The 25,329-nt window shown below is 41.1% G+C and overlaps 1 protein-coding gene across 2 annotated transcripts in view; it reads left to right on the top strand.

The window, feature by feature from the left end:
* The window catches only part of LOC311165717 (paralemmin-1-like), a gene marked incomplete at its 3' end in the record, with an annotated part of 126,796 nt that overhangs the window by 45,837 nt on the left and 55,630 nt on the right, over positions 1-25,329 (top strand). For both annotated transcript variants that reach the window (XM_084225971.1, XM_084225972.1), the window contains exons 2-3: positions 3,472-3,552; positions 19,400-19,530. In XM_084225971.1, coding sequence (XP_084082097.1) covers positions 3,472-3,552; positions 19,400-19,530 — 212 coding nt within the window. The remainder of the gene's footprint in view (positions 1-3,471; positions 3,553-19,399; positions 19,531-25,329) is intronic.

Raw genomic sequence — 25,329 nt, forward strand, 5'->3', positions numbered from 1 at the left:
AGCAAGTGCTTCAAATCCCCCATTCTCATTAAAGTACTGAATTAGAGGACTGTTTAGGTGGAGGATGGCATGATGTCTAAAATCCTTGACATGATGGTTTTGGTAGGATTTTTGTCATCCATTCCAGTCTTCTATTGTTCCAAAACCTACTTACATAAACCAGGTACACATATAGTGTATGGGTGACTGGGTTAAACCTAAATGGAATGTGATATAGTGACCTGAAGGTAAAATGTCCTGATAGCTGATTTGCACAGTCTTTAGGGGAAAAAAAAAAAAGAGTAGTTTAGTTTTCATATTCCTCAGCCACAAAATCAGAGGGTAAAGGCATACACACTCAGGCAGTCTGAATGCCAGTGAAATGGAAACGTGAGCAATATTCCAATTTAACTCCACAGAAATCCACTAGTTGGTAAGTAGTTCAGGTATTTTAGTGCCTGCTGTGTTGCTGCCTACAGGGAAAATACTCTAAGTGCTTTCCCTTTCTCAAAAAGAAAAGGAGTTTTCATCTATCTTTTATAAGGCTTTCTTGTTGCATCCATTATACAGCATGACACAACCAGCCAAAGGATCTATTGTGGTGGTTTCTATTACAGGTTTTAGTGGCACAGTTTTTTTGGATGGTAGAATACGTACATATATACATGTGTGTGTATATATCTATGTCTGTGTGTGCCTACAAACTTAGATATAAACATATGTGTGTATATATATATATATATAGATGCACTTATCAATCTAGATCACTTAGCAGTGAAGATGTATGTCCCTTATGCTGGCCTATGGAGTGTCAAATGTGGGGTGTTAATGCCTACATATATGAAATACAATATTTTTTCACCTGGCCAGTTTGACATAAAAGGGCAGAATTATCCTTATTCTAAGAATATTAGGCCATTAACTGGGACAGCTTTTGGAACTACTTTATTCTTGTCCGTGTCTGCCCAGCTATTTGAGGACAAAATAAAAAACAAATTCTGGTTTTCAGACTCCATGTATGCTGTTAGTATCACAGAATGAAAAAAAGGCAAGAAATGTCCCTGAATAATATTGGAGTTTAAACCCCATAACCATCTAATACCCTATTCACTTCAAGAATGGAAAGGGCTAATGCAGAGTGGAGGATAGGAGTGATGATCCACAGATCATAGCTCTATATCAGAAGGATTTTTAAAGGTGTACAAAAATTCTGTATGCCCGTATGTGCATAAATGAAAACTGTCTTCTGTGTGTGGAGACCAGTGCAATGCCAAGGTTTGTGACACTTTAGTTACTGGAAATTCTGATTTTCCTACTCTATAACAACTTCAGCAGATCTGTTAGAGCACGAGGAGGGCCAACAAGATGATTAGAGGGACGGAGCACCTCTCCTAGGAAAAGGCTGAGAGGACTGGGATTTCTCAGCTTGAAAAAGAGAAGGCGTGACCTGATTGCAGCCTACCCATACCTGAAGGGACCCTACAAGAAACATGGAGAGGGACTTTTGACAAGAGCATGTAGAGACTCGTGTAGGAACAGGACAAGGGGAAATGGCTTCAAACTGAAAGAAAGTAGCTTTAGATTAGATGTTAGGAAAAAAATCTTTACTGCGAGGGTGGTGAGGTACTAGAACAGGTTGCCTGAAAGTTTTGGATGCCCTGGGAGTGTTCAAGGTCAGGCTGGATAGGGCCCTGAGCAACTGGTTCTGGTGAAAGGTGACCCTTGGCAGGTTGGTTGGAGCAGGATGGTCTTTTGGGCCCCTTCCAATGCAGACTATTCCATGATTCTAGGATTCTATGCTATGAGGATATATTTGTTCAGCAGTAGTCTTACATATTGCAGACAATGGGGACTGTGTGTGTAAATGTAGGTATACATGAATAATCAGCATGTAAGAGTGTGAAAAACATTACAGAATAGCTTGGTGTATGCAACATTTAGCTACTCTGCTTGTTCTGGGTTCCTTATTCCAGCCTTTCCATCACCTTTCTGACATCTAGCTCTTCAGCAGAAGTGGTCCAGGCAGTTTTCTACCTCCATGTTTTCCTTTGGTTTTAGTGAGCTTGACATTAACTAATAATTTTTTTTAAGTTTCCTGATCTTCCTTGTAAATGTAATGTTTTCCTCCCAAAATGCCTTGTTTGATGTCCAACATAAGGATGATTAATTCTGCATAGGCAGAATCTTATCATATACTCTTAAGGATGAGGCAGGAAGGCTTGAAATCCCTGGAAAGCAGAGAATTCCCAGAGCATCAGTGGGGCACCTAGAAATAAGTAAGAAAAACTATTTTGTGGATTTAACGAATCCCCAAATGTCTTTAAACCCAACCTTACAGCTACTGAAATATTTAAATAACAACAACAAAAAAAAATGGTTTTGCAGGTAAGAAATAAAAACCATTGTTCCAGTAAAAACAGAGGCTGACTGCCTTAATTTATTACTCAGTATTTCTGTCTTGGCTACAAAATCTAAAATGAGAAAAGACCTTGAGGAGAGGGAACCTTGTCCAGGATAGGGATGGATGGATGGATGGATGGATGGATGGATGGATGGATGGATGGATGGATGGATGGATGGATGGATGGAGAGAAATGCACCCAAGACAGTGCAGAAGGCTGACAAAAGCAAACAGTTTACCTGCTTAAGAGGAAGGTGTTGCAGGGGAAAAAGCAAGTCATTCTCCTCTTGAAACACCTGAGAGAGTCTGCTGCCTGCTGAAGGGGACAGCCTGGGCACAGGCAAGTGGCAATGAACAGGGCTGTAGCAGATCAGCTGTGGAAAGGACGGTGCTGTCCTTGGCACCACTTGGTCACTCCAGCTTCAGGGACCTGGTAAGGGCCAGCTGCTGGCATGTGCTGGTGACCTGAATGTTAAACACAGACAGCTGGAGGTTACCAATCCCATTTACTTTGTATGTAAATCCCATGCAATCTCGCTGAAACATCTTCCCCCCATTGAGCCCAGGGAAAGCCTTACCACCAACCCTGCTGGGGAAAAACGAGGTCTGCAGACTGCTCTCTTCCTCCATGATGCCACCCCTGCTTTTGTGACACCTTGCTGTCACACAATTGCACCACACTATCCATGGTTTTGGCCTCAGTGTGTCAAATGCAAAATCATATCTTTGTCCCTTTAACTTCTCTCTTAGCTGTTATGCCTGTTTTCTCCCCTCCTCTGGGACTGTACACTGTTGCTGCTCCGGCTGCTGGGAGCAAGCGAGGAGAATTTCTCCTACTGGCAAGTAACCAGCCAGTCTGGGGCTGGCATCTTCCCAGGACGCTGCTTTTTGCATACCAGCAGGCAGAGGAGCAGGTGAAATGGGACTGGTGACATCTGTACAGATGTGTTTGACTGCTTACATGCTGTTACGAATCTGCTACCCTTAAAGCCTCCGTTTCTCTGACGAGATATCTCTCTCTCTCTCTCTTCCCCCCTCTCTCCCTCTCTCTCTCTCTCCCTCTCTCTTTCTCTCAAAATTATTTTTCCAAGGAGAAAAGGAAAAGGCAGACAGAAATAGAAGGCAAGAGACAACAGCTTGAGGACCAGATACTTCAGCTGCAGCATTTCAAGGTAAGGGACTGATGCCAGAAATGATGGATTGACTAAATCTGTTCATTATTAGACATGCAGATCACACGTCTGAAAGCTGGGTAAAGCCCACTCTGACATGAAGCAGCTTTCACTGCCGGAGCCTATCTCTTGCAGTGATCATGTCCTGCCTGCTTTTCATTCCGTGTGCTTCATGCACAGGACCATGTTGTTTAAACGGTTTAGGAGCATGGAGTCGGGAGGGTGTGAGTGCAGGCAGCACAACAGTGCTGTTATTATTAAATGCTGTTATTTATTATACATAATGATGAGACACCAATCGCTGTGGCTTGGGTGTGCACTGCATGGCTTCAGCCAGCACTTTCTGCCTGCAGAGCTGCGTTGGATTTCTCTGGTGCCTGTCATTAGGTTTTGTGTGTGTGTGCTGCAGAAGGAGTGTTAGTTAGCATGCATCTGTGTATGTGTGTGAAGATTTCATTGTAGGATGAAGTTATTAGGTGTGCATGGCATAATAAAATGGGCATGTATGTACATGCAGGGAGGGTGTTGATGCATATGTGTGTATCTACATGGAGAGGCGCCTTGATATTTAACAGGGTGCTGAGAAATCCCAGTCCCTGCTGGTCTCCATGACAGCTGCAGATAGCATCATTTGAAAGCCATCCTTGCTGTTTCTATTGCTTATCCCTTCTGTAAGGAGCATATTTGTGCATAGCAAAGATAAGAACAAAAACATACATGTGATCTTCTTGTATCTGGTGAGAATTTGTGGGTCAGATCTCGCTATATTAGTTCAGTAGGGGAGCCTGAGGAATTTCAGTCATTAAAATATCTGAGAAAGATGATTAGAACTGGACAGTTTATCCTCAGAGCAAGTGAGCTGAGCTGTGTTTCTAAAATTAAGATATTTAGGTTGCTTGTGGAATAAGTGTGTGTGTGTGCGTGTGTGTGAGTGTGTGTGTGTTTGAACAGTGCACCTGCATCAGGAGGTGCATGTGAATATCTCTGTGCACACATGCACTGGTAGACCACACTGCAAGTTATGCTACAGGCAGGATATTTCTCCTGCCTCTCCAAGATGCTGCAGTCATGTTCTGCAATTTATTCTTCCTTTTCTGGTAAAAACAATACAGTTAACTCCAAGTAATTGACATCAGCCTACACAAATTCCCCAATCAAGTTTACCACCAGTCTGTGGATGTCAAACATTGGTGTTTCCAGTCAAAGATGTGATTGCATTTCTGTTGGGCAACAGGAATTGCCATTTTGTTCAGGTTTCCATTGAGTACAGGCAGGGGAGAATTTCTTCAGATAACTATAGGGTGCTGCAGCAGAGCAGTACAGTACTGTTCCAGTACCTTCATGATGCTGTATTTTTTTCCTTTTTGCTAGCAAGCTGATGACTCTTTTTAGCATGTTAACTGTTTCCAAGCTAACTGCATTATGATTCTTTGTGAAATTCTTTAAGTGGAGGCTTTTGGATAGACAGCTCTGTCAATTTTCTGCTTCATCTGTTTTACTTTGATATAGCTGTTGGTATGTTTTATCATCATGCATAGGAAAAGTAAAACCCCTCAAGGTGGTGCAGTGGGATCAGCCCCTCAGCTGATGCAGACTGGCACTGACTTCAGCCCTGCTATGTTGATTGCCACCAGAGGAGGTTTGGTTTTGCTGCATGGATTTTTTTCAGAGGCACACATGGAAAATAGCTGTGTCCCTTTTTTTTTTAACCCACAGGCTGTAGAAAGAGCAGTAATCATGCAGGAAGCTAATGGGAGATCAGGGCATAGAAATTTAATGGCAGAGATATTTAAAATGGCAGCTTTTTCAGCTAAAATCACAGCCAGACTTAAGGTCTGTAATGCTGTGTGTGAGGGTGAGCATCAGGATATGATAAAATCTACACTACCTCTCCATTCAGCGTCATCACTTGTCACCAGAGGAAAACTGTGCTGCTTTCACAGGAGTGGTCATGGTGACTGATGCTCTGTGAGCTGCCTGTACCACCAAGCACCTGTGTGCTGGGAGACCTGAATGAGGTGACAGCAGAGGTCTGACTGGGATTGCAGATTTCATCCTCATTGCTGCTAGAACCTTTCTAAAATTAAAATAATAAACATGTTTAAAAATGGAGATAGAGGCACTGGCTGGTAGTGTTTCTGTTTCTCTTTGGAGACAGATGAAGAAAACTGCATTTTTGTTTCATACATCATTCAGTGTTCCGGTTGCTTAGTGAAGTGCTGACCAACATTTTATTTCGCCTGCCAGCTTGATTTGCTCATTTGCAAAACTGTGTATCCCCCTGCCACCTCTCCAGCGCTCTCCCTCACCTCACCCTGCTTGTCCTCAGCCTCTCCAAGGCAGGGCCTCCAAGTCTGATATGAATAGAGTCCCCCAGTCTGATATGGCTCCCCAGTCTGACACACCAGACCAAAATAAGTGCATCTATTTTCCCTTGGAGCGCTAAGTAGAACATGATTCATTTCCTAAATTATGTGGATTTCATCTAATCCTGTGCATACATCCAGGTTAAAAGACCAGGCTTTCCTAGGAAGCCCCTGTATTTACTCAAAATGCTGTGAGGCTGTTGTTGTCCATATAGAGTGTAGGGATTTCATATCAGTGTTCATTAAAATCTGCTGTGAAGAAACCTTTGAAAATGAAATCTGGGTTAATCCTGTGTCTGCAGTAACTGGGTTGATCCCACAAGCATAACAGCTTGAATTCACACAAAGACATTCATGCCAGTATTCAGTGGGTTTGCCTCATTTTTGCACAATGTCAGAGTAATTTTCTTTTTAAAATGCACTGTGTAAAATAGCATGTTTGGTTACCTAATAAAGGTTCTGGAAGCCACAGGGTTTATGTTAATTTCAGAAAATTTTATTCACACAGGAAAAATATCTAATAGAAATAATTTATTGCAAATGTTTTTGCTGATTACCTGCAATTTTCAAGTTGCTGATGCCAATTAGACCCCTGACAAAATGACTTTACTACAAGTTCATTTGTTTTTCCCTTGTTATTTATCTGGCTGAAAATAAGGCAGCAGCAGGTGCTGTCCCACTGCTTTAGGCAGGGCAACCCAGCAAACGCTAGACCCAGTAAAAGTCAGCACTGAACGTGAACAAGGCTTTGGCAACACACGTTACAAGGGCTCCTGAGTATGAGGCCAGTGCTGAGGACATCAGAACAAAAGTGTAGCTCAGCTATTAATGGTCCATGTGAGATTCAGAGTTAATCAAGTGAAACCTTTCAAATGTGAAAATCTGGATTAGGAGAGAGTCTAGGATCGTATAGGCTCTAAAAGCTGAATTCCCTTTTGCTAACAGTGAAACCATATCCTCTCTTCTGTGAATCACTGCAAAGTAAGGACATTGGTGGGCACAGACTGACTGTGTAGTACCTTGGGGCTCTCTGTTGAAGGCAGGAGGTGTATTTGTCTATATTACAATCAGGTGCCTTCATTGGAAAGGCCCTAGGGGTTGGAACAGGTATAAAGATGCTTTGAAGCCCCATTCTCTGAGATTGAACATGGTCTTTTGCTCTAATAAAAGTCAATTTACAACAGCTCCCCTAAACTCACATCTACTCCAGTCCTTAATATGAAAATAATATTTTTTCTTCCATATAACACAAGGTTGGCAGATAGAGTTGTAATTTTGTTGTTGTTTTTTAACAATAGATAGAGTTTAAACTTCATGCCTCAGCAGTTTCTTGGCCATGTGCCTACGAAAGGGGCGTCCTTGTCCATGGGAACTGGAGGTGTTACCAGCTTGTATCATTTAAAGTCAGAGAAGTGGTCAAAATTCACCTTACACCAAACATATTTTGTGCAGTATCCATCAAAATTATTTGGTTTGTGGAGAAAGACTGACATTTATTTTGATTGATTAGTTGAACTGGGGAATACAACCTACAAGCAACCACTCTTTTTAAGAACTTGTTCAGCTAGGCAGCAGATGGGCAGACCTGTTTTAACAGAGATGTTTACTATTTTGAATAAACTCCAGAATAGCAGTATTTCTTCCAAAACCTGACTGCCTTTGTAATCAGTTGAATAGAATTTCTGTTATTTTTTACTGTTTGGTGGCCAATGGTAATAAAATTAACAAAATAAACAAAACCTCCTAATTGAATGAAAAATTACTTCTATGCTGTTACTTTAAGTATTACAGTTACAATAAATCCATTTTCCACAGTTATATCAGTTCTGGAATAGTGTAAATATTAGGGACCTATTTCTTTTAACATCTGCTTCTTAGAGACTGCAGTTCATAAGCACAATCTAAAACATAATTACCTCTTTACTCTCAAGAAAAGGAAAGCCTTTTCACATTCTTATAGAGATTTTGTTAGGGTACGGTTTTAGCTGAAACTATCTTATCTATAAATAAATTTTAATTTTATGGTTCCAGTCATATCGCTGTCCCAAATTTATCTATTGTTAAAAGAATTGCTGTCAGAAAATATAAATAGATATGTCTGTCTCTCTCTTGATATATGTACAATATTGTGGAAAAAAAGAAGTAACCTTTGCAAATGAAGGAACTTTGTTATTTCTTTATAGCGAATCCCTTCATGGTTTTTAAGTAAATTAATCGTTAAAACAAATTGCAAGTCAGCCAAGCACACAAAAAAATGTTTGGTGGTGTCACACAGTCTCCATTCCCTACACGGTCAGTGCAATATTCTCCAAAACCTAGTTCAGAGGTAAGGATGTCATGCAGAACATTGTTAAATGCCTTGCACAAGCCCAGGAAGATGATCTCTGTTGCCCTTCCCTTATCCACCAATGATTTATGGCTTCATCATAGAAGGCCACCAAATCTGCCAGGCATGACTTGTCCTTAATGAGGCCATGTTAGGTGTCACGAATAATCTTGTTTTTCACGTGGCTTAGCATCGTTTCCAGAAGGATCCTGCTCCATGGTTTGCCAGGCACTGAGGTAGATGGGACTGATTGGCCTGTCCTTATTCAGGTCTTCCTTTTTTCACTTTTTAAAAGCCGAGGGTATGTTCCCACTTTTCCAGTCACTGGCAACTACCAGTCTTCCATAATTTCTCAAGTAAAGTGAATAACAACTTAGCCCCCCTCTTCAACCAGCCCTGTCATCAGGTCCCATGGACTTGTGCACTTCAGATTCCTTAGATGGTCTTGAGCTTGATGTTCTACTTATAATGAGTGGTTCTACATTCTCCCAGTCCCTGCCTTTGCCTTCTGCATCTCAGGCATTCTGTTTGGAGCACTTGCTGGTGAAGGCTGAGGCAAAAAAGTCATGAAGTACCTCAGCCTTCTCCATGTCCCAGGTAACCGGTCTCCTTTTTCTTTCTGGAGAGACTGAAAATTTTCCCTAGTCTTCTGTTTATCACCAGCATATCTCTAGAAGCCTTATTTGTTGCCTTTGATGTCTCTGGCCATATTTAAGCCCATCGGGGCATTAGCTTTCCTGACTTGATCCCTGGTTGCTTATATTCCTTACCTGGAGGAATTGCTTTCACCACTTGTCCTTGCTCTCACCCTCCATAGGCTTTCTTTTCATGTCTGAGTTTGTCCAGAAGATCCCTGTTCATCCACACAGACCTCCTGGTATATTTGCCAGGCTTTCTCTTCATAGGGATAACCATTCCTGAACTTGGGGAAGGTGATCCTTTAATACAAGCTAGCATTTCTGGGCACCTCTTCCCTGCAGGGTTTTATTCTATGGTACTCAGCCGAGTGGATCCCTGAGGAGACCAAAGGCTGCTCTCCTGAAGTCCAGGGTAGTGAGCTTTATGTACATCTTCCCTAAGGATCTCAAATTCCATTTCATGGTCCTTGCAGTTGAGGCTGCCCTCGAGCTTCACGTTTCCCACCACCCCTTACTGGTGAGCCTAAGATCCAGCATAGCCCCTCCTCTCCTTGGCTGCTCTATCACTTGTAGAAGGAAGCTATCATCACGGCATTCTAGGAACCTCCTGGATTGGTTATGTCCTGCTGTTGTTCCTCCAAAAGGTGTTGGGGTCGTTGAAGTCCCCCCATGAGGAACAGGGCTTGTGAGCATAAATTCATTTTTAACTGTCTGTAAAGAGCCTTATCAGAACTTTTGGGACATGGAGAGGTTAAGAACTAATTCAGAGAGAAATTTCCACTTTGAGAGCGCAAGGGACACTGATCCCTCTTTGTCCCATTCTGTGTATTAGCACCTTTGGGCTGATGCCCACCTTATCCTGAGAAGTTTGTCTCCCACTAGGATTTAAAATGAGAATCGAGAGGCTCTCTTCTGGATCATAAAACTAAGTAATATCCCCCATTAAAATATTTCTGTAATAAGAAAATAGAATTTAAAAAATAGAATAGTTTATCCAGGCCAGCTACACAAATTGTTCACCACAGAGAAATAAGAGCTTTACTCCTTTAACTCGTGTTCCTTACCTGCTTGCATGCCATTGAAACACAGCTATAATTATTTTGGTATGATCCCTCTATGAGTTGTGCTGTTATTTAAGAAAAATATTATGTGTGAGTTGTGCTTTGAACTGGGGCAGGCTTCTCCCGGGATAATCATGTAAATAAACATATCGTACAGGCAGGACTTCCTTGAAATGCATCAAAATTAGCAGTCAGGTTTCAAGCAGTAACAAGGTCCTTTGAGCACCTCATGACTACTCCAGGAGACTTTGTTTTAGGCAGCCTGTGTCAATGTAGCTCAAGGAAGCTTAGGGCTCTCTGCAACCACAGCCCCTCCCGATGGCCTGAAACATGTTCAAAACCAAATTCACATCACATTAATCCAGCTCTTTTAAATAATGGATATAAGAAATTTTAAGACTAGAAAAGAAAGGAATCTCTGAAATATAACTTTTCTTTTTTCTTCTTTTGACTGATGTGTGAGTGTAAGAAGGAGTGATAAACTGAAGCCAAGGAGAGACTGAATATAAAGGGAAATTATTCTTTTGGAGGATAATAATGCAAAACAACTTAGGCTCTGTAGTAATGATAAATTGCAAAGCTTATTTGTTTTGAGGGGAGAGGTTTGACAATTTTTAAAATCTCAGATTGTTAACTATTCTAAAAAGATTTATCTTATTATTCATTTTTACTTCTCTCACCACTACACTTTGCTTCCTTTGTAAACATGGAGTGAGTACCTGCAGGGAAAACCAAAGCATACCTAAATTTCTGGCACCAGGACGTAAAATTGTGGTCACTCTTTTCATGTCTGTATCTTTAAGAGGGGTTCTTATTCAGTCTTCAGTCCAACCCCCTGAAGGCCAGAAACTTCAGCCAGCTTGCCACTGTTTTTCATTCCAACTCCAAAATTCCATGGGAATCAGATATGTTCTCATGGAGTTAAAAAGCAATTTATGTGCCATCAGGAGCAGGTTTATCCCATGCACATCTTCATCCCAATACATTTGGATTCTTGACCAGGACAGAATCCCATGCCCTACCCCCAGGACACTTGCTGCTCCCAAGCTGGGACATGTGGGACCCCATTGTTGCATCCCCTTTTGCAAGCTATGTCCCTGATGGTATCCGCCTGCCAGGGCAGCCCAGTCTCCTCATCCCTCCCCTCACCTCTGCTGCAGCCACTGGCACTTGTGTATAGTTTATTCTCATTATGGTGCTTAACCTTGCCACAAGTGAAATATTAAACAATTGAACAGAGCCATCATTATCATCCTGCAATGAAAAAGTCTGAAATTTTACATAGATGTCCTGAAGAGAGACACAGAAAAAGAAACCCTCACTCTCCAACATAAAACACAACTCTCAAAGGAGTATCTTTCTGTTACTTCAAGAAGAACTTTCTGATAGACTGGATGTTTAGAAAATACATGTAGAAAAGAAGCTATGCTTGACTTAACTGTCGTCTTAGTGTTTATTGTGTTCCATCTCAATGTCACCTCTTTAACGAATGTTAGAAAGACTTACCTGGTATTGGACCATACCTGTGATCCCTGCCAGTGAAACTAATCTGTACAGGCCAGTGGTCTGTAGCTGATGAATGATCTGAATGAGAGAGACACAAACTTTGTGTCTGCTCTTGAAGAGTCTTGACAATGTCTCTTGCTGTGGTGGGTTTCCTTGAAGCTAGAAGAGCTTAGGTTTTAATTTGTCTTCATCTCTGACTGGAAACAACTGTCTGCTTGATTTACAAAGTTAAATAAATGGGACCTGAACAATTTAAAAGCAATGTACTCAGGAAGTTTACACAGGTGATTTTGCTAATGAATGGGAAGCTTGCTCAGAGGACATAAGCCGATTGTTGCTTTTTTCCCAAAAAATCATTCCTAATTGGGCCTCTGTCTGTACAGCTGCAATTTCTGTTCCTGTGAGGTTTTCAAACAGACAAAGCATGAGACTTTCATGAAGAAGCCATCTACAGCTATCATCATACTCATCCCTCGGGTCATTTGCCACAGACATGCCTTCTCCTTGCATCTCCAGCTCCGGCTGCACGTGGCTCACACTGACGACGTACCTTGTCATGAGGGCACCCAGCTGAGATGCAGCCCTTCCCAAAGTGAGCACAAATCATGCCAGCTATCTCTAGTCTTCCTTCACCTGTTTCTGCAGTCATGTGGCACTGTGTTACATGTTCTTGTCTGCTCTGTTGCTGTGCTGATGTGTGCTTTGAGAAAAAGCAGTGGCTACGTAAATACTCAGAAGAGCTGAAGGGCAGTCAAATGAACCTGCTACAGCAAGCAAACAAGGGAGAAAGATCATCTCTGCGAAGTCTTTTGGCTGCCATGATTTCTGCCAGGGCTTATAATAGTGTCCATTTTTTATTTATATTTCCTTATTTACTTGCTTCTTTTCTTATTTATTTTCTAATCTCCTCATAAGTGCCCCTGTTATACCCACAACCTGGTGGCTCACTGGTGCTGTAGCAAAATTCTTTTACTCCGGGAGCTGTAGAGAAGGAGGAGACGTGCTTTTTGGGGACAGGCAGAGCAGCAGTTCTTTTGGTGAGCCAGCTGCCTTGGAGATCCTGGCCTCAGGGGTCCACTGCAGTAAGGATTTTATGAAAAGGAGAAACTCAGGCAAATTACCCATACTTGTGTGGCTGAGAAGAAATTTAGAAAGAGGTTATGCCATCAGTCTCCAATTCCTGGTCACAAAAGGTTGTCAATTACAGTGGTCAGGTCTAAAAATTATGGAAAAAGTCAAGTTAATGTTTTTTAATGTTCTGTGTGATGAATACATATTAACTGACTGTTGTACAACCTTTGCTACCCTTGGAATAAATGTAACTTCCTTAAAAAAATTTTTTAGACATCACTTCCTTAAGATACTTCTAAGAAATGTTTTGTTCATTTCCTGAACAAAGAATAACAACAACAAACTGGCAACTCTACAGGATAATGTTTAATCTTCTTTTTAAACATGCTGTTTGCTCTTGAGCTGGCTAAGCTTCACCAGCTAGGATACTTTTTGGGGTTTTTTTCTTGCATCATACATATGAAAACTATGACAATGTGATTCAAGTAAAGACTACAATAAAGCTGCAAGTTTTTCAGCTTGGCTTAATTCCCTAATCTGGGCAATGCTTGAATCATATCCATCTATCATGCAGACATGCTCCTTGGGCTAAAGCAAGTGTCTTAGATAACTGGAAAGGCAACAAAAGGTTTTGCTACTATATAAAACTAGATCATACCAGCAAGCTGGAAATGTCTGTTCCAGGGACAGTCATACCATACAAGGCCACATCCATCTTGCAGCATAGCAGAGTAGAATCTCTTGTGTTTGCTGAGGACCACACCTCTCCTTTGTTCTGCAAGAGGATTCTCTCACACTGAAAACCCATGTAGCAAAACTCTGCATCAGTCTGAGCAGAGGCAGGTTTTTTCACTTGCCCAGTGGAAAATTAAGTACTGCAGCATCATTCAGGAATACATTCTGGGAGGCTGCTTATTTCCAGATAGACTTACCTGTCATACAGCTTGTGTCTATAGCCCCTCTCTGTATTTGCATGTTTATGCACAAATGGTTAAGGGCATCTAACATTAACATGCCTACTCACACTACAGCCATGTGAGTAATATTTTTTTTTCCTTTTCTTTGAAAGGCAAGGGAAGGCCTGCTGGCAAAGGAACAAGTCTTTCTAGAATCTCAGTACCTCATGTCCCAGTGACCTCTTTGCTAATGCTGGCAGCAGTGCTGTGCATCAGCAGGCCAGACCCAGACATGCTGGGTGGCCTGTACAAGCTGGGTTAGAGCCAGGTGGATGCTCGAGAAGTGGCACCAGAATACAACAGCAAGAAATGCTGTGTTTGGAGAGGAAAAAGGGTAGACAGGACAAAAAAGGAATGCCAAAGCGTTTTTGACAGCGGTCATTCTTGCACTTGTTGCACTTGTTTCCCTTACAAACTCAATTTTATCAGGCCAGGCAGATGCTTGGGAGCATGCACAAACAGAACAGGCTTTGCTGCTCTGGGAGGCTTTCCCTCTTGAACAAGGCTTTCCCTGATCCACTGGGTGACAGGGGGGCTCCAGGTAGCTGCCAAACAGCAAAGTCAGACTCATTGCTGCCTCCAGAGCTCTAGATCTGCCTAAAAACCTCACTCTTTTTGTACCAAGGTAACGTTTTGCAGTGCAGAGAAGAAATCTGAAATGCAGCCAGTTATGCTAGCATCCCAATGGGAGAGTTTGGGGATAACATCTGACTCACAGATGTGACACGCAAAAAATGTTCATTGCACTCTTTTAGTAGGCATGGGTTGGTTATATATGCATTTGAAGAACCAACCTTTTGTGTTCATGTTTTTCCATGGTACAAATACTGAACAGATAGAGGGAGAAAATATTTTCATATAATAAATAACTTCAGTTCTAAAATGTTAATGCCTCATGGTCTTCAAGCCTCAAAATGCAAAGACTTTTGGCAAAACTTCAATTTGGCAAAGGCTTCAGTAAAAGTGACTTTCATTTCAGTGGAATTACACCAGGGATCATTAGTAGCTGTTTTCTAGGGCAGTGAAGACCATAATTACCAGGAATAGTCCATATCCAGAAGTGTTTCACAAGAGCAGGCACATTTACTGGAGGAGGCTCTCTTGGGTCAACTTTTGACCTTTGTTTCTTCTCAGGGTTATCATCTTCCTTGAACTCAGGAGACAGAGGAGTGCGCCACTTCAGCAAGCACTGCTGTTAAGGAAAGATAGTACTGATTGCCCCTAAACATGCAAGTACAAAAAACACACAAAGTTTGTTTAAGGGACTACCTCAAAAGGGAGCAGCACAGCAAGGACTGGGGCTTTTCTCTTGTCATAAAAAGTCATGACAAGTCTGGCAGATGCATCTGGGCCTCAGGTTAAGACACTGTCACACTGTATGTAGGATGGCAAATTATTATTCTTATGAAAAAAGTTTATGGAAGTTGTTTCAAAATTGGTAAGACGGATGGTTAGAACTAATCAATGCAAAAAACAGGGAGTGAAGAGGTGGCATGGAGTAGGCATAATGATTTATGAAAATTATGCTAAAAGGTTTACTTGCTGTAATAAAATGTCCTCTGATACTTAAACTTTTGATGCAACATTAAAGCAAAATGCAGCACTGACAGTAAAGATTTTCTTTGCATATACAGTATTAATTCTACTGTGTGCATCTGAGAAGCTATGCATTATTTCCTTACTAGCACTAAATGTGAACAACTTAGAGCCCTTAGGCTTCCCTGTCCTGAAGCATGCAAGTGGAATAAATGTAAGCATGTAATAAATGTTAGCATGTAAGATTGCAGTGCACCACTTTTATGGCCATCACTGTGTCTGCTGCATTTAGATATTTGGCACAATTTCTTTCTGTCCTGTCCAACAGTTGTTCACTTATTTATGTCCTCACTATGGTCTGTTCACATAACTGTGACCTGTTTTTTTCGGTTTTTGCATGGTGCTGATGTCAGTTGGTTTTTCTGTGCTTGAACAAACTACACAAAGTGAAGCTGCAAGTTATTTCTACAGTTCTCAATTCTGTGCAAACAAAATCACCTGAGAGCACTGGCAACCTAGAGGATCTCATACCCAGTGCCCTTTCCACTTCAGTAACAGAAAGCCTTTTTAATGACATAATCTAATTTCTGATGAAGGATTTAGCCCTGAAGAAATTGTTCTCTTGCAGTGAATGAAGGAATACTTATACCAGACAGTATATAGCATAGCTGCTGCCCTGTCAGTGAGGGGGTTCTTTCTGAAAGTACAGCATATTCACTGTATTCACAGGAGTCACAATATTTGCAATACTCACAATAGTCACATATTCCAGTATGGCAATGAGCAGTACAAATACCTGTATTTTTACAGTAGTGTATGTCGCCACTCTCAGAACTCTTTATCATTTGGACAATATCTAATCATACAGCACAACTGTAGTGCGTAAAAAAGCTTTAAAATGCAGAGAAGAGTTAAAGCTCATGGCAGACAATGAAGGAGAAGCAATGCTGAAATGCTATCTTGTGGCTGGTTTAATCACAGGCTGTTAAGCAAATGCACAATATTGTTGAACAGGGGTAACTCGTACAAGTATATATTTTTGGGTTGCATCCTCATGCAAACCTTATTTTAGCACACTTGGGAAACATCCCCTGTTCTTCCTGGGGTAAGATTTTGAAAGATTTTTTTAAGAAGCATAAACCAAATTTCATAGCTATGGAGGACAGATGGCAGCAAACTCTCTTTTGTTTCCAGTCTTCATCTGGCTCTGGTTTGCAGCTGTCTGGGTTGCTTTGATGTGGGCTGTCTGATATCCAGGAGCTGTGCCTGAGTACCCAGCTCAGCTCTACCACCACCTCACTACCCACCCTTGGTTTCATCATATGTACCAAGGCCTTTCCTACGTGTTTGTGATGAAAATGCCTCCTTGGGAAATGTTTGCTTAAAGCAGGTGAGATATTCTTCCATCCCTGCTTCACTCCAATTATCTGGCTGAGGAGGAGGAAATGCTTCCTGCACAGCAGATGTGTGACCAACATCCCCTGGTGTATGCCTGCCTTTTAGCCTGTTGTGTCTGCAGTGAGTGCATAAATACACCTAACCTCAGGAGCTTGGTAAATAGACTCTCTGCAGTTTAAGAAATATATTTATAAATGTTTCCATTTCTCAGTCATCTTGTCTGAATTCCTCAGCATAGTCTTTAACAAATGTCTTAATTTTCATCTTAAAAAGGAGAGCCAGAAACATCAAAGCTTTCAGTTTTCCTGTTTCAGATAAAATATGCTGACATTTCACCCAAGAGGGAGGATTTTTAGTAGATCATAGCATTCTTGTCTCTAAATATGTCTTTTTAAAAGCCCATTGATGCTTTCCAGTTTCAAATTCTTGCTATTAATAGGTTAAAAAAAAGAAAAACGCTATGGGGGTGAAAGAAACCGGGTGATTTTGTAGCTTAAGTGTTTCATATAAACAAAGACCAAAACAAAAGCTGTACAAAATACCTTACTTTTAGTGTACAGCAGTTGTACTGAAGGGACTGGCTTCTCCCTGTGTGAGCATCAGCATGGAGACTCTGTAAAAGGACATTGAGAGAAGCCTCAATGTTATCTGTCCTCCTGGAGAAGGAGAGGAGTGACTGTTAACTTAATGTCTTCAGTGCCAGCGCTGCCCAAGCAGCACTTTGTCAAAGCCTTTAGTTAGTTATTTATTTTTGCTGGAGCCATATCTGAACCAGGTTTAGAGCAGAGAAGGCTGCCTTCATCTTTAGAATTTTGTCTTTAGAAACTTAGGGGTTTTTTCCAACTGAGTGTCATTCAAGATTTCAGGTTCAAGACCACAGCTGAGTAAGATGCATGCACGTAGTTCCTCATGCAGCTGGTTCACATTTGAAAGATAAGGCAGCAGTTTGCTAGAGAGCAGTCAGCCCTCACTAGGCTTTGCACTGGATCTAGCCCAGCAGGTACCCACTGAGCTGTGCTATTGAGACTTCAAAGGCCAAAGCACACGTTGTTAGAAGTTTAGCCCCTCAAGACCTGTAAATCCATCTTTGTCTCACTTTGTTTCTTTGTGCATGTGATGACTTGAGAGTTCTCTGCTGAGGGGACATTTCTATAGCATGGTGAGTTTGAATGAAGTGATGAAAATTCTGGCTGGTAATCAGGTCAGCTGAGCACAAAAATTTCACTACCAGCACATGAAATGCGGCAGAAAGCACTAATAGATGGTAGTGCCAGGACAAGGAGCAGCAAACTGCCGAAACTGCAGCTGGAGATAGCCACTCATACTGTTTTGGCATCTAACAGTTTGGAAGCCATGAGCAAAGCTGAGTTGGTCAAGGTAAAGTATGTCGGCAATAGTTAGACCAGTATCAGCAGGTCTAACTATTGAACATGGCTGCATGGGACAAGAGCATGAGACCTTTTCTGTTATGCAGAAGTCCTAATTCACATGGAAATCACTTTAAATCCACCTAGACATCCTGTCATGTTAAAACCAGTGAAAGCTTGAGTAATTTATAAAGTATAATTTGTGTGTGCGTTTGGTGTTGCTTTATGTCTGCTGCCTTACTAAAATCTAATTGCCTGGCATCAAATAGGTCATGGAGAGGCAAAAGTACTTTGTGCATAGATACTATGTCTATATTTATACAGACACTCAAAAACTAGCAAGAAAGCCTTGTCTGTCATGTCAAAAATGTTTCTATTTTGGGCAAGGTTTGAAGCTTGCTGTTGGTGGTAAATGTTTTCCCTTTATACGTAGTTTGCACAAGTCAGGTTCTATTCCAGCATCAAACATGGCATTCAGGAGACACATACAGCATGTTTGAGCTGCCTCTGAAATCCAGTTTCTGTGAGCTGATGATTTCCTGATTAATTCCTCTTTGCAGAAGAGGAGCTTGTTCCTTGAACTAGCATTGCCAATCATTTTGCAAATTCAAAACCAAGGCTCCCCTTTACTGATCAATGCAAGGGAAAGTTTGGTTAGTCCTCTGGGTGACCATTTTTTCCACCAGCTCAATTTCCTTCTTGCCAAAGGGCAAAGTCCTTTTTAGCTTTGGGCTCCTGGTGTTCCTCATCCTATCTGCTGCATTCCTCTGTCATATTTAGACCAGACAAGGAACATAGGCAAGTATGCTGTGTAAAGCATGGCTTTCAACCAGTCCACCTCCACTGGTGAATTACCCTGGATAAGCTGCAGCTGCATTAAACAGGAACCAGGTGAGGTTGTAGCCACATTTTCAGTGTAGAAAGCACAACAAAAGTCCCAGGAATAATTCTGTTGGGTGAAGGATATTGATGCTTTTTGCAACAGTATTGCTGTGTCCTGGCAACCCTTTCACAATTTCTGGAACACTTTTGTTCATTTGTTCTACTTTGTGTATGCCCAAGAGATGATTTGCGTGCTCATGTTTATGTATAGATGTGTCTGTCTGTTGGTCTGTAAATATATGGAAACACATCTGTTGTATAAATAGAAAACATCTTTGATTGATTTAACAGAAGACTAATTTTATATTCCATGAAAAACATTACATTTAGAGCACACTGATCTTTTGTTTTTAAAGCTTTAAGAAGTTTATGACTTTAGTCCTTCTAGCACATGCTTTATTAGTCAAAAGAAAGTCACTTCGGTTCAAAAATTTCAATTCTTGCAGGACTTGCTAATTTGCTGATTTTAAATTCTTGGTTTTATTAGGAACTAAGAAGAACTTCATATTAAGGCATTGATGGTAAATAAACTGTATACTGTGAAACCAACACTGCTCAATGTGAAAGACCTGACATCTAAATAAACAGCTGATTGTTTGGCTGTTATCAACGGTCTGAAGCAGTAAGCAGAAATTCAGTGGGGACAAGCTAATATTCATAAACAAAGACAGCTTCTTCTCAATCTTCAGATAGTTGTTGTTCAGGCTATACCTAAGATATGGGTTTTTTTTACATTGCAGTCAAAAGCTCTTCGGGAAAAATGGCTGCTACAGGGAATTCCTGCTGGCTCTGCAGAAGAGGAAGAAGCCAGAAGGAAGCAGTCAGAAGAGGATGAGCTGAAGGTGAAAAAGCTGGAAGAAAACATACACAGGTAGGGACAGCTTCCTTTAGCTTTGCCTAAGAACAGTCACTCCTATGAAGGCTGGAGCTGCCCAGGCAAGACTGTAAAAGGCAGTCACACATACAGCCAAATACACCCAACATTTGTCTCCTAGATGTCCATGTTGTTCAAGATAGTCATTGTGTTATCTTTGTGTTTAATGTACTTTCATGGATTTCTTTCATGAGGTAGCTCAACAGAGGGCCAAGTTCCCCCTTCAGATGCATGTGTATGACTGGATCAACACCCAAGAGATTCTCCATTCCTTTACACCTCCTACAGCCAAAATGAGTTCAAAGAGGGAGAGCATCCTTTTGCACTCACTTCACTGGTGCAAATGACTTTTTGAAATGCACCAGCAGATGCCACCAGCAGATCAAATACTTACTGCTTTCAGAAGCAAGGTTTGGGTGTTAGAGTGATTTCCTTTTATCAGTTTCCCATTGCAGTCTGAGTTGACATTTGTCTTCTTTTTTGTTTTTTTTCCTTGTTTCGTTAGAAACTAAGGGCTCTAAAGGAATAAAAAGCTCATAATGAAAGTGATTTTAATCCTCACAGGGGAAATTCCAGAGCTGCTTCTGCCATTTAGGTTATGTAAATTTAGAGTTTTTTCAGCTGGCAAAAGCTGGTGAAACTTGGCAACACAAGTTTTACAAATACGTTAGCTGAGGCTACAACAGAGAAAGAGGAATAGGACCAGCAGTCCAAGGGTTGAGGTATTAACTTCATAGCTGATGAACTCAATTTGCCTTATGGCAGGTTTCATGTGAAATTTCTTGGAGAAGTCAATGAGAATGTTTCTTTGGGGATACACACAAGCAGACCTACCCTAAGCCTGGACAATGCTAAATAACTACTATGTGGAAGGCATTGATGAGTATGAATGTAAGGGTTACCTCATGCTACTGGTCTTTGTCCTGTGATTCATGTTAATTGAAACTGGTCTGAGAATGTGTATTATTCTTTGACATTTGTGGCAACATATGGCAAGAAAACTTTTCAGATTTCATATGATATCTGATGCTTTACTTCATAAATTAATACTGTATATGGAAAGAATACATGGACTGTGCTTCAGAAATACATATTGTAATACATATTTCATCTAGTGCTGAAAGTTGCTAAGAGCCTTGACCCCACCTAGCAAAACATGTCACAGAGAGTGGCTAATTTCAGCTGTACGAGTTCTACCACTGAAGGCAGTGAAACCTCTTTGTTTAAGTGATTCAAAGTGTAGGACTGTGAAGGACTGTGTAAAACCTTTGCTCCTATGGTTTGCTTTTTTGCTTCCTTAACTACAGTAATGAAATCAAAAATTTGAATATTTGAAAGTAACAGAACTCTCTTCTTCTGTGACCACTTATCTGTCAAATGACAGGCTAGCTGCTTTCTCCTGAGTTGAGGTGACATTTGTGTGACAGCCTCACTAACACACTTAACTTCCCTATTGTCTTTCTAAGGGAATTCCGAAGCCAGTAAAAAAGTAATTTAATTTAAATGAGAAAATATTACATCTGAACTGTAGAGATTAGACAGCAGAGGTTGAGGTCATTAGTCTAATTACTATTTACATCCATGACAACACGGCATATCTAGAGCCCATCAAAATAGGCTAAGAAGGCAAATGGCTGTAGAAGGGGCAAGAAGAGAGATGATGTCAAGCACATTATCCTGAGGAATTAAGTAGAATGGACTCATCCTGAAAGTATTTTTCTTACTGTCTGTGCCCTACATTTTCCCTCCACATTCCCAGGAGAGAATCAAGGGGAGGATTACAGGGGGATTGTTCATCTGTTCCTGTTTGCAGGGAACCAATGGCACTCTGCACTGTAAAGGGGAGCCCTGTAAAAAAGCCCAAACCCACTCAACAAAGGGGACAGAGGACAGACTAAGCTGGTTCATGAGGAGGATAGAAAATTACTTCAAGATCAGCCCTAAGACTGATTCCACAGGACCGTAAAACCACTGTGCCACACATCTTGCGTATTCATTAGTGTCACACAGCATCATACGTGCAGGCACAGAGCATCTGCAGAATCAATATGTCTGAGAAAAAGTATTGGGATACACATACTGGAAAAAATATATTTAAACACATAATATATTATTAAAAATATATCCTTTGCATTTCCTCTCAGATCAGAGTGAGACTTAATTGTGAGGAACAATGCCCAGCACCTGCTGGCAGCCAGTATCCATGACCCTGCTTTTAGAATGGGAAGTCATCCCTTTTCTCTTGCAGCAGAGCACCCCGTCATCATGACAGAGAGCACCATTTCTTCTACACACACTGAAGCACTCAAAAAGGTTCCTTTCTCATACCCCTGCTTTTACTACATGAACTGCTGTGGTACAAGAGAAGCGTCTGTTGTTATTTGCAGGCCAGCTGTACCAGTAAGTCTGAGATCTCAGTGAACTGTGGCTCTTAGAACAGAAAACTGAGTGTTTGAGGCCAGACTAGCATTCCTAAATGAGGATGTAGCCTCATGTAGGTGGGCTCATGTAGCTGGCGGGCTCATGAGGATGTGTGCTGACCAGAAAAGAGCAATACCTTTTGGAGAAACAGTAAGGCTAGCACTGAGTTTGTGGATGGTCTTTAAGGGCTTTCACATCACACAAATTCTTTGGTTGGATATTGCTCTTTCTAGATCAGTTTTAAGTGATTTTTCACTGAAATAATTGGTTTTGCAAGATGTAAACATGCTTCTTATGCTTATTCTTAAGGCAGTGTAACCAGTTCTCCTTTGTGTGGGAAGTGTTTCATTTCAACCAAGGCAGTAAAAATGCATGAGTACAGACTGCTTCTTATTTATTAGACTTCTGTGTTATTTTATCATGATACAGGAAATAATATACTTCAGCTTGTAGCTTGCAAGGATATGTGCATGACTCAGCTTAGACATGAGTAAGTGTAATGATTTAATGAGCTTCCTTGTCTGCAAAGGCATTTTGAAGACGAATGCCTGCATTACTCAGCATTTTTGTGCACTTCATGTTAAGCAGTAGGAAAAAAAAACAGCATCAAAAAAAGAGGAATAAAGCAGAACAAATAAAGCAATGCAAATAATTTAATGCTATAATAATGCTGCTAGTTAACATCAGGAGGGCATAGAAGTACACAATGTATATATAAGTTAAAAAACAAGCAGTGCAAGATTAGGACAAGATCCAGGCATATGAATGGTGTAACTGTGGATTACAGGCAGAACAGTGATTGGACAGTTGGGATTAGTTTAATATGTTTAGAACTCTTGTAACCAAGAATGCAAAGTGAAAATCAAGAGGTCAGAAGAGCTGAATGATTTTGGTCCTGGATTTCCAGCACTCCTGATTGCCTGACTTCAATCTTCAGAAAAACACAAGATGCCCCATGTAAAAGTCCTTTGTCTCTTGCATTTCTTTTAAAAAAGTGGTTGGTCCAATGGACTTAATGGAACTTAAGAAGATGGAACCCTTTATTCAACATTCATGGAGTCTTTAGTGGACTGGATGTCTGTCAGTAGTGGAAAAATGTTGTTAAATGTTTGAAACTTGGCTGGAAGATGGATATCTTGTCACACAAACTTTAAAGTTATTTAGTTTTTATGTTTGTATAAAGATCTTGAATGAGTGGTAGAGGATGGCAGATATTTCTGAGTGTCTTTCCCATTGTTACAAAGTACAAAAGTGATCTCCTGTTTTTTGCAGCCACCTCAGATTTGAGTAAATTATAGTAAAGGAGTCAAAAATGAATTAAAAGCATTTCCCTTCCCTTTAACTTATTCTCCAAATTACAGACCTGAAACATATTATTTGTGATTGCATTGATAGAGATTCCCAGTGACTTCCACAGACATACTTATGATAGTATGTTGTAAGTGAAACAAATACTGCAATGTGTTGCGTGCCTCCCACGGTTTGGGGTTTTTTACCAGATTATGATCTGGGTGTTTTGCAGCAGTAAATGGAAAATTGGCATTTGACATCTGTATATTATACAGGTAGTATTGAAAAAACTGAGCAGCCCACCCAAAGCCTGCTACTCTTCACAGCATTTCAAATGCTCCGAAAATTATTTTGTTATATTAGATTAAATTATAGCTCATAGCTCATGACCTGTGTTTACTACAAAAGATGAAGGGGTTTTGTTGCTCTGAAGCTTTTGGGTAGCATGGAAACAAGAAATACTCTTTATCTCCCTGCTTGATGGTGAGCACTTGCATGAAGTACCAGGACTGGACTTATTGTGGTTCCTGAAGTAAAGAAAAACAGTGAAATAAATGTTCAGCAAAGTGGCATATCCCTCCAGAAATCAACAGTGCATTTGTTCATCTTGTATGAGGAGGTGCCCAACAAATCCAAGGAGTGACAAATTATTATTTTAGCCATTTTGGACATGTGGACCAGGCAGACAGTTTAAACCAGTGGATTCTGGATCCCCAAAAGGTACCTGCAAGAGCCACTTGTGGCACTTTGGCACTGTGACAGCTCTTGCAGGTGAGGCAGTGCAGGACAGAGGCCAAGGAGTAAGCGTATCCCTTGCTCTTTGCTCAGGACTATCCAGCTGTCAGCACATCCAAGATCCTTGTGCTTGAAAAAGCTCTTTGGGGCTGTGAAATGCTTCACCTTTCTGCATGCTGGTGATAAGCCTTGTGCTGTATCACCTCTAGGAGAAAACTTTTCCATGGTGGTCCAGCACAGAGGGAGAGCTCCAGTGTTAAGGACGGGAAGGTCTGGGCTCTGGCCCATCGGGCATGAGCTCTTTCCTGGGGCAAGCACACCGTGATGGTTGTTGCTATCTTGCTGATGTGGGCTGGTAGAAAATGTATGCCAAAAATCCCTCTCTCCCAGCAACTCCCATCTCAGAGTGCTGAACTGAAAGATGCCTAATGAAACGAAGCACAGCTTCCAAGAAAAGCACTTAACCTGAGAGACCAAAATAGATGCTGACTGTAAGCTTACACGACGCAAAATAGATCCTGAATGTAAGCTGGATATAAGCTTAACACCTCTCCCAAGCAAAAGGTGCCTTGGTTGTGCACTCTCTTGTTCTACTGTGCTTGGTCTCTGTCTGCTTACCAGTATTAGACATAAGTCCAAATCTAAATGGAAGCAGGTATGCAAACATACAGCAAAATATGGTAGAATTTCTTCAAATTTGGCAGAAACACCATCTTCTACCATTACTGCAAGTGAATCTTACAGGTAAATGCTTAGATTTGAGTTCAGTTGTAGAAGTTGGGATGGGCCATGAGAGGAAAACCCTCCCCAAGCTGATTTGATATGCAGAAAATAAAAGCTTCTTAATACATCTTATTAATAGACTGAGTGCTTCACAGATCTGTGATGCTAGATGGGGTCTGTTCTAATATCTCTTCTCACTGAAGAGTCCAGCAAGTACAGATTCATGGTTCCACTGAGGTAGTTGCAGCTGCTGCAACTTTAGCATTTTCTCTCCTTCAGGCATCCGTTGTTTCATTTCTTTCTGATGCCCGTGTTTGTTTCCTGTATCTTCTTTCCATGATAAAAGCCTAGTATGTTTCAGACTGGGAACTGTGAATCTAACTTGGTCTATGTTGCACTGTCACTTAAAGTCTTTGCATAACAGAGAGAGAGAGAGAGACAACTTAAGACAGATGCAACTGCACTCCTTCAAGAGAAGGATCATCAGCTGTCAAAACCAGCTGCCCAGACCTCCCCTGGAGCAGACAGTGTAAGCTGGGACCAAACATGCCATAAACCTCTCTTTGCCAGGTCTCAGCCATTTCCCTTCAGTCTTAACCTCCAGAAAGGTATGAGCAGTTCCTGAAA

This window comes from Fringilla coelebs (genome assembly GCF_963513975.1).
Source record: "Fringilla coelebs genome assembly, chromosome: Z".
NCBI classification, from domain to species: domain Eukaryota; kingdom Metazoa; phylum Chordata; class Aves; order Passeriformes; family Fringillidae; genus Fringilla; species Fringilla coelebs.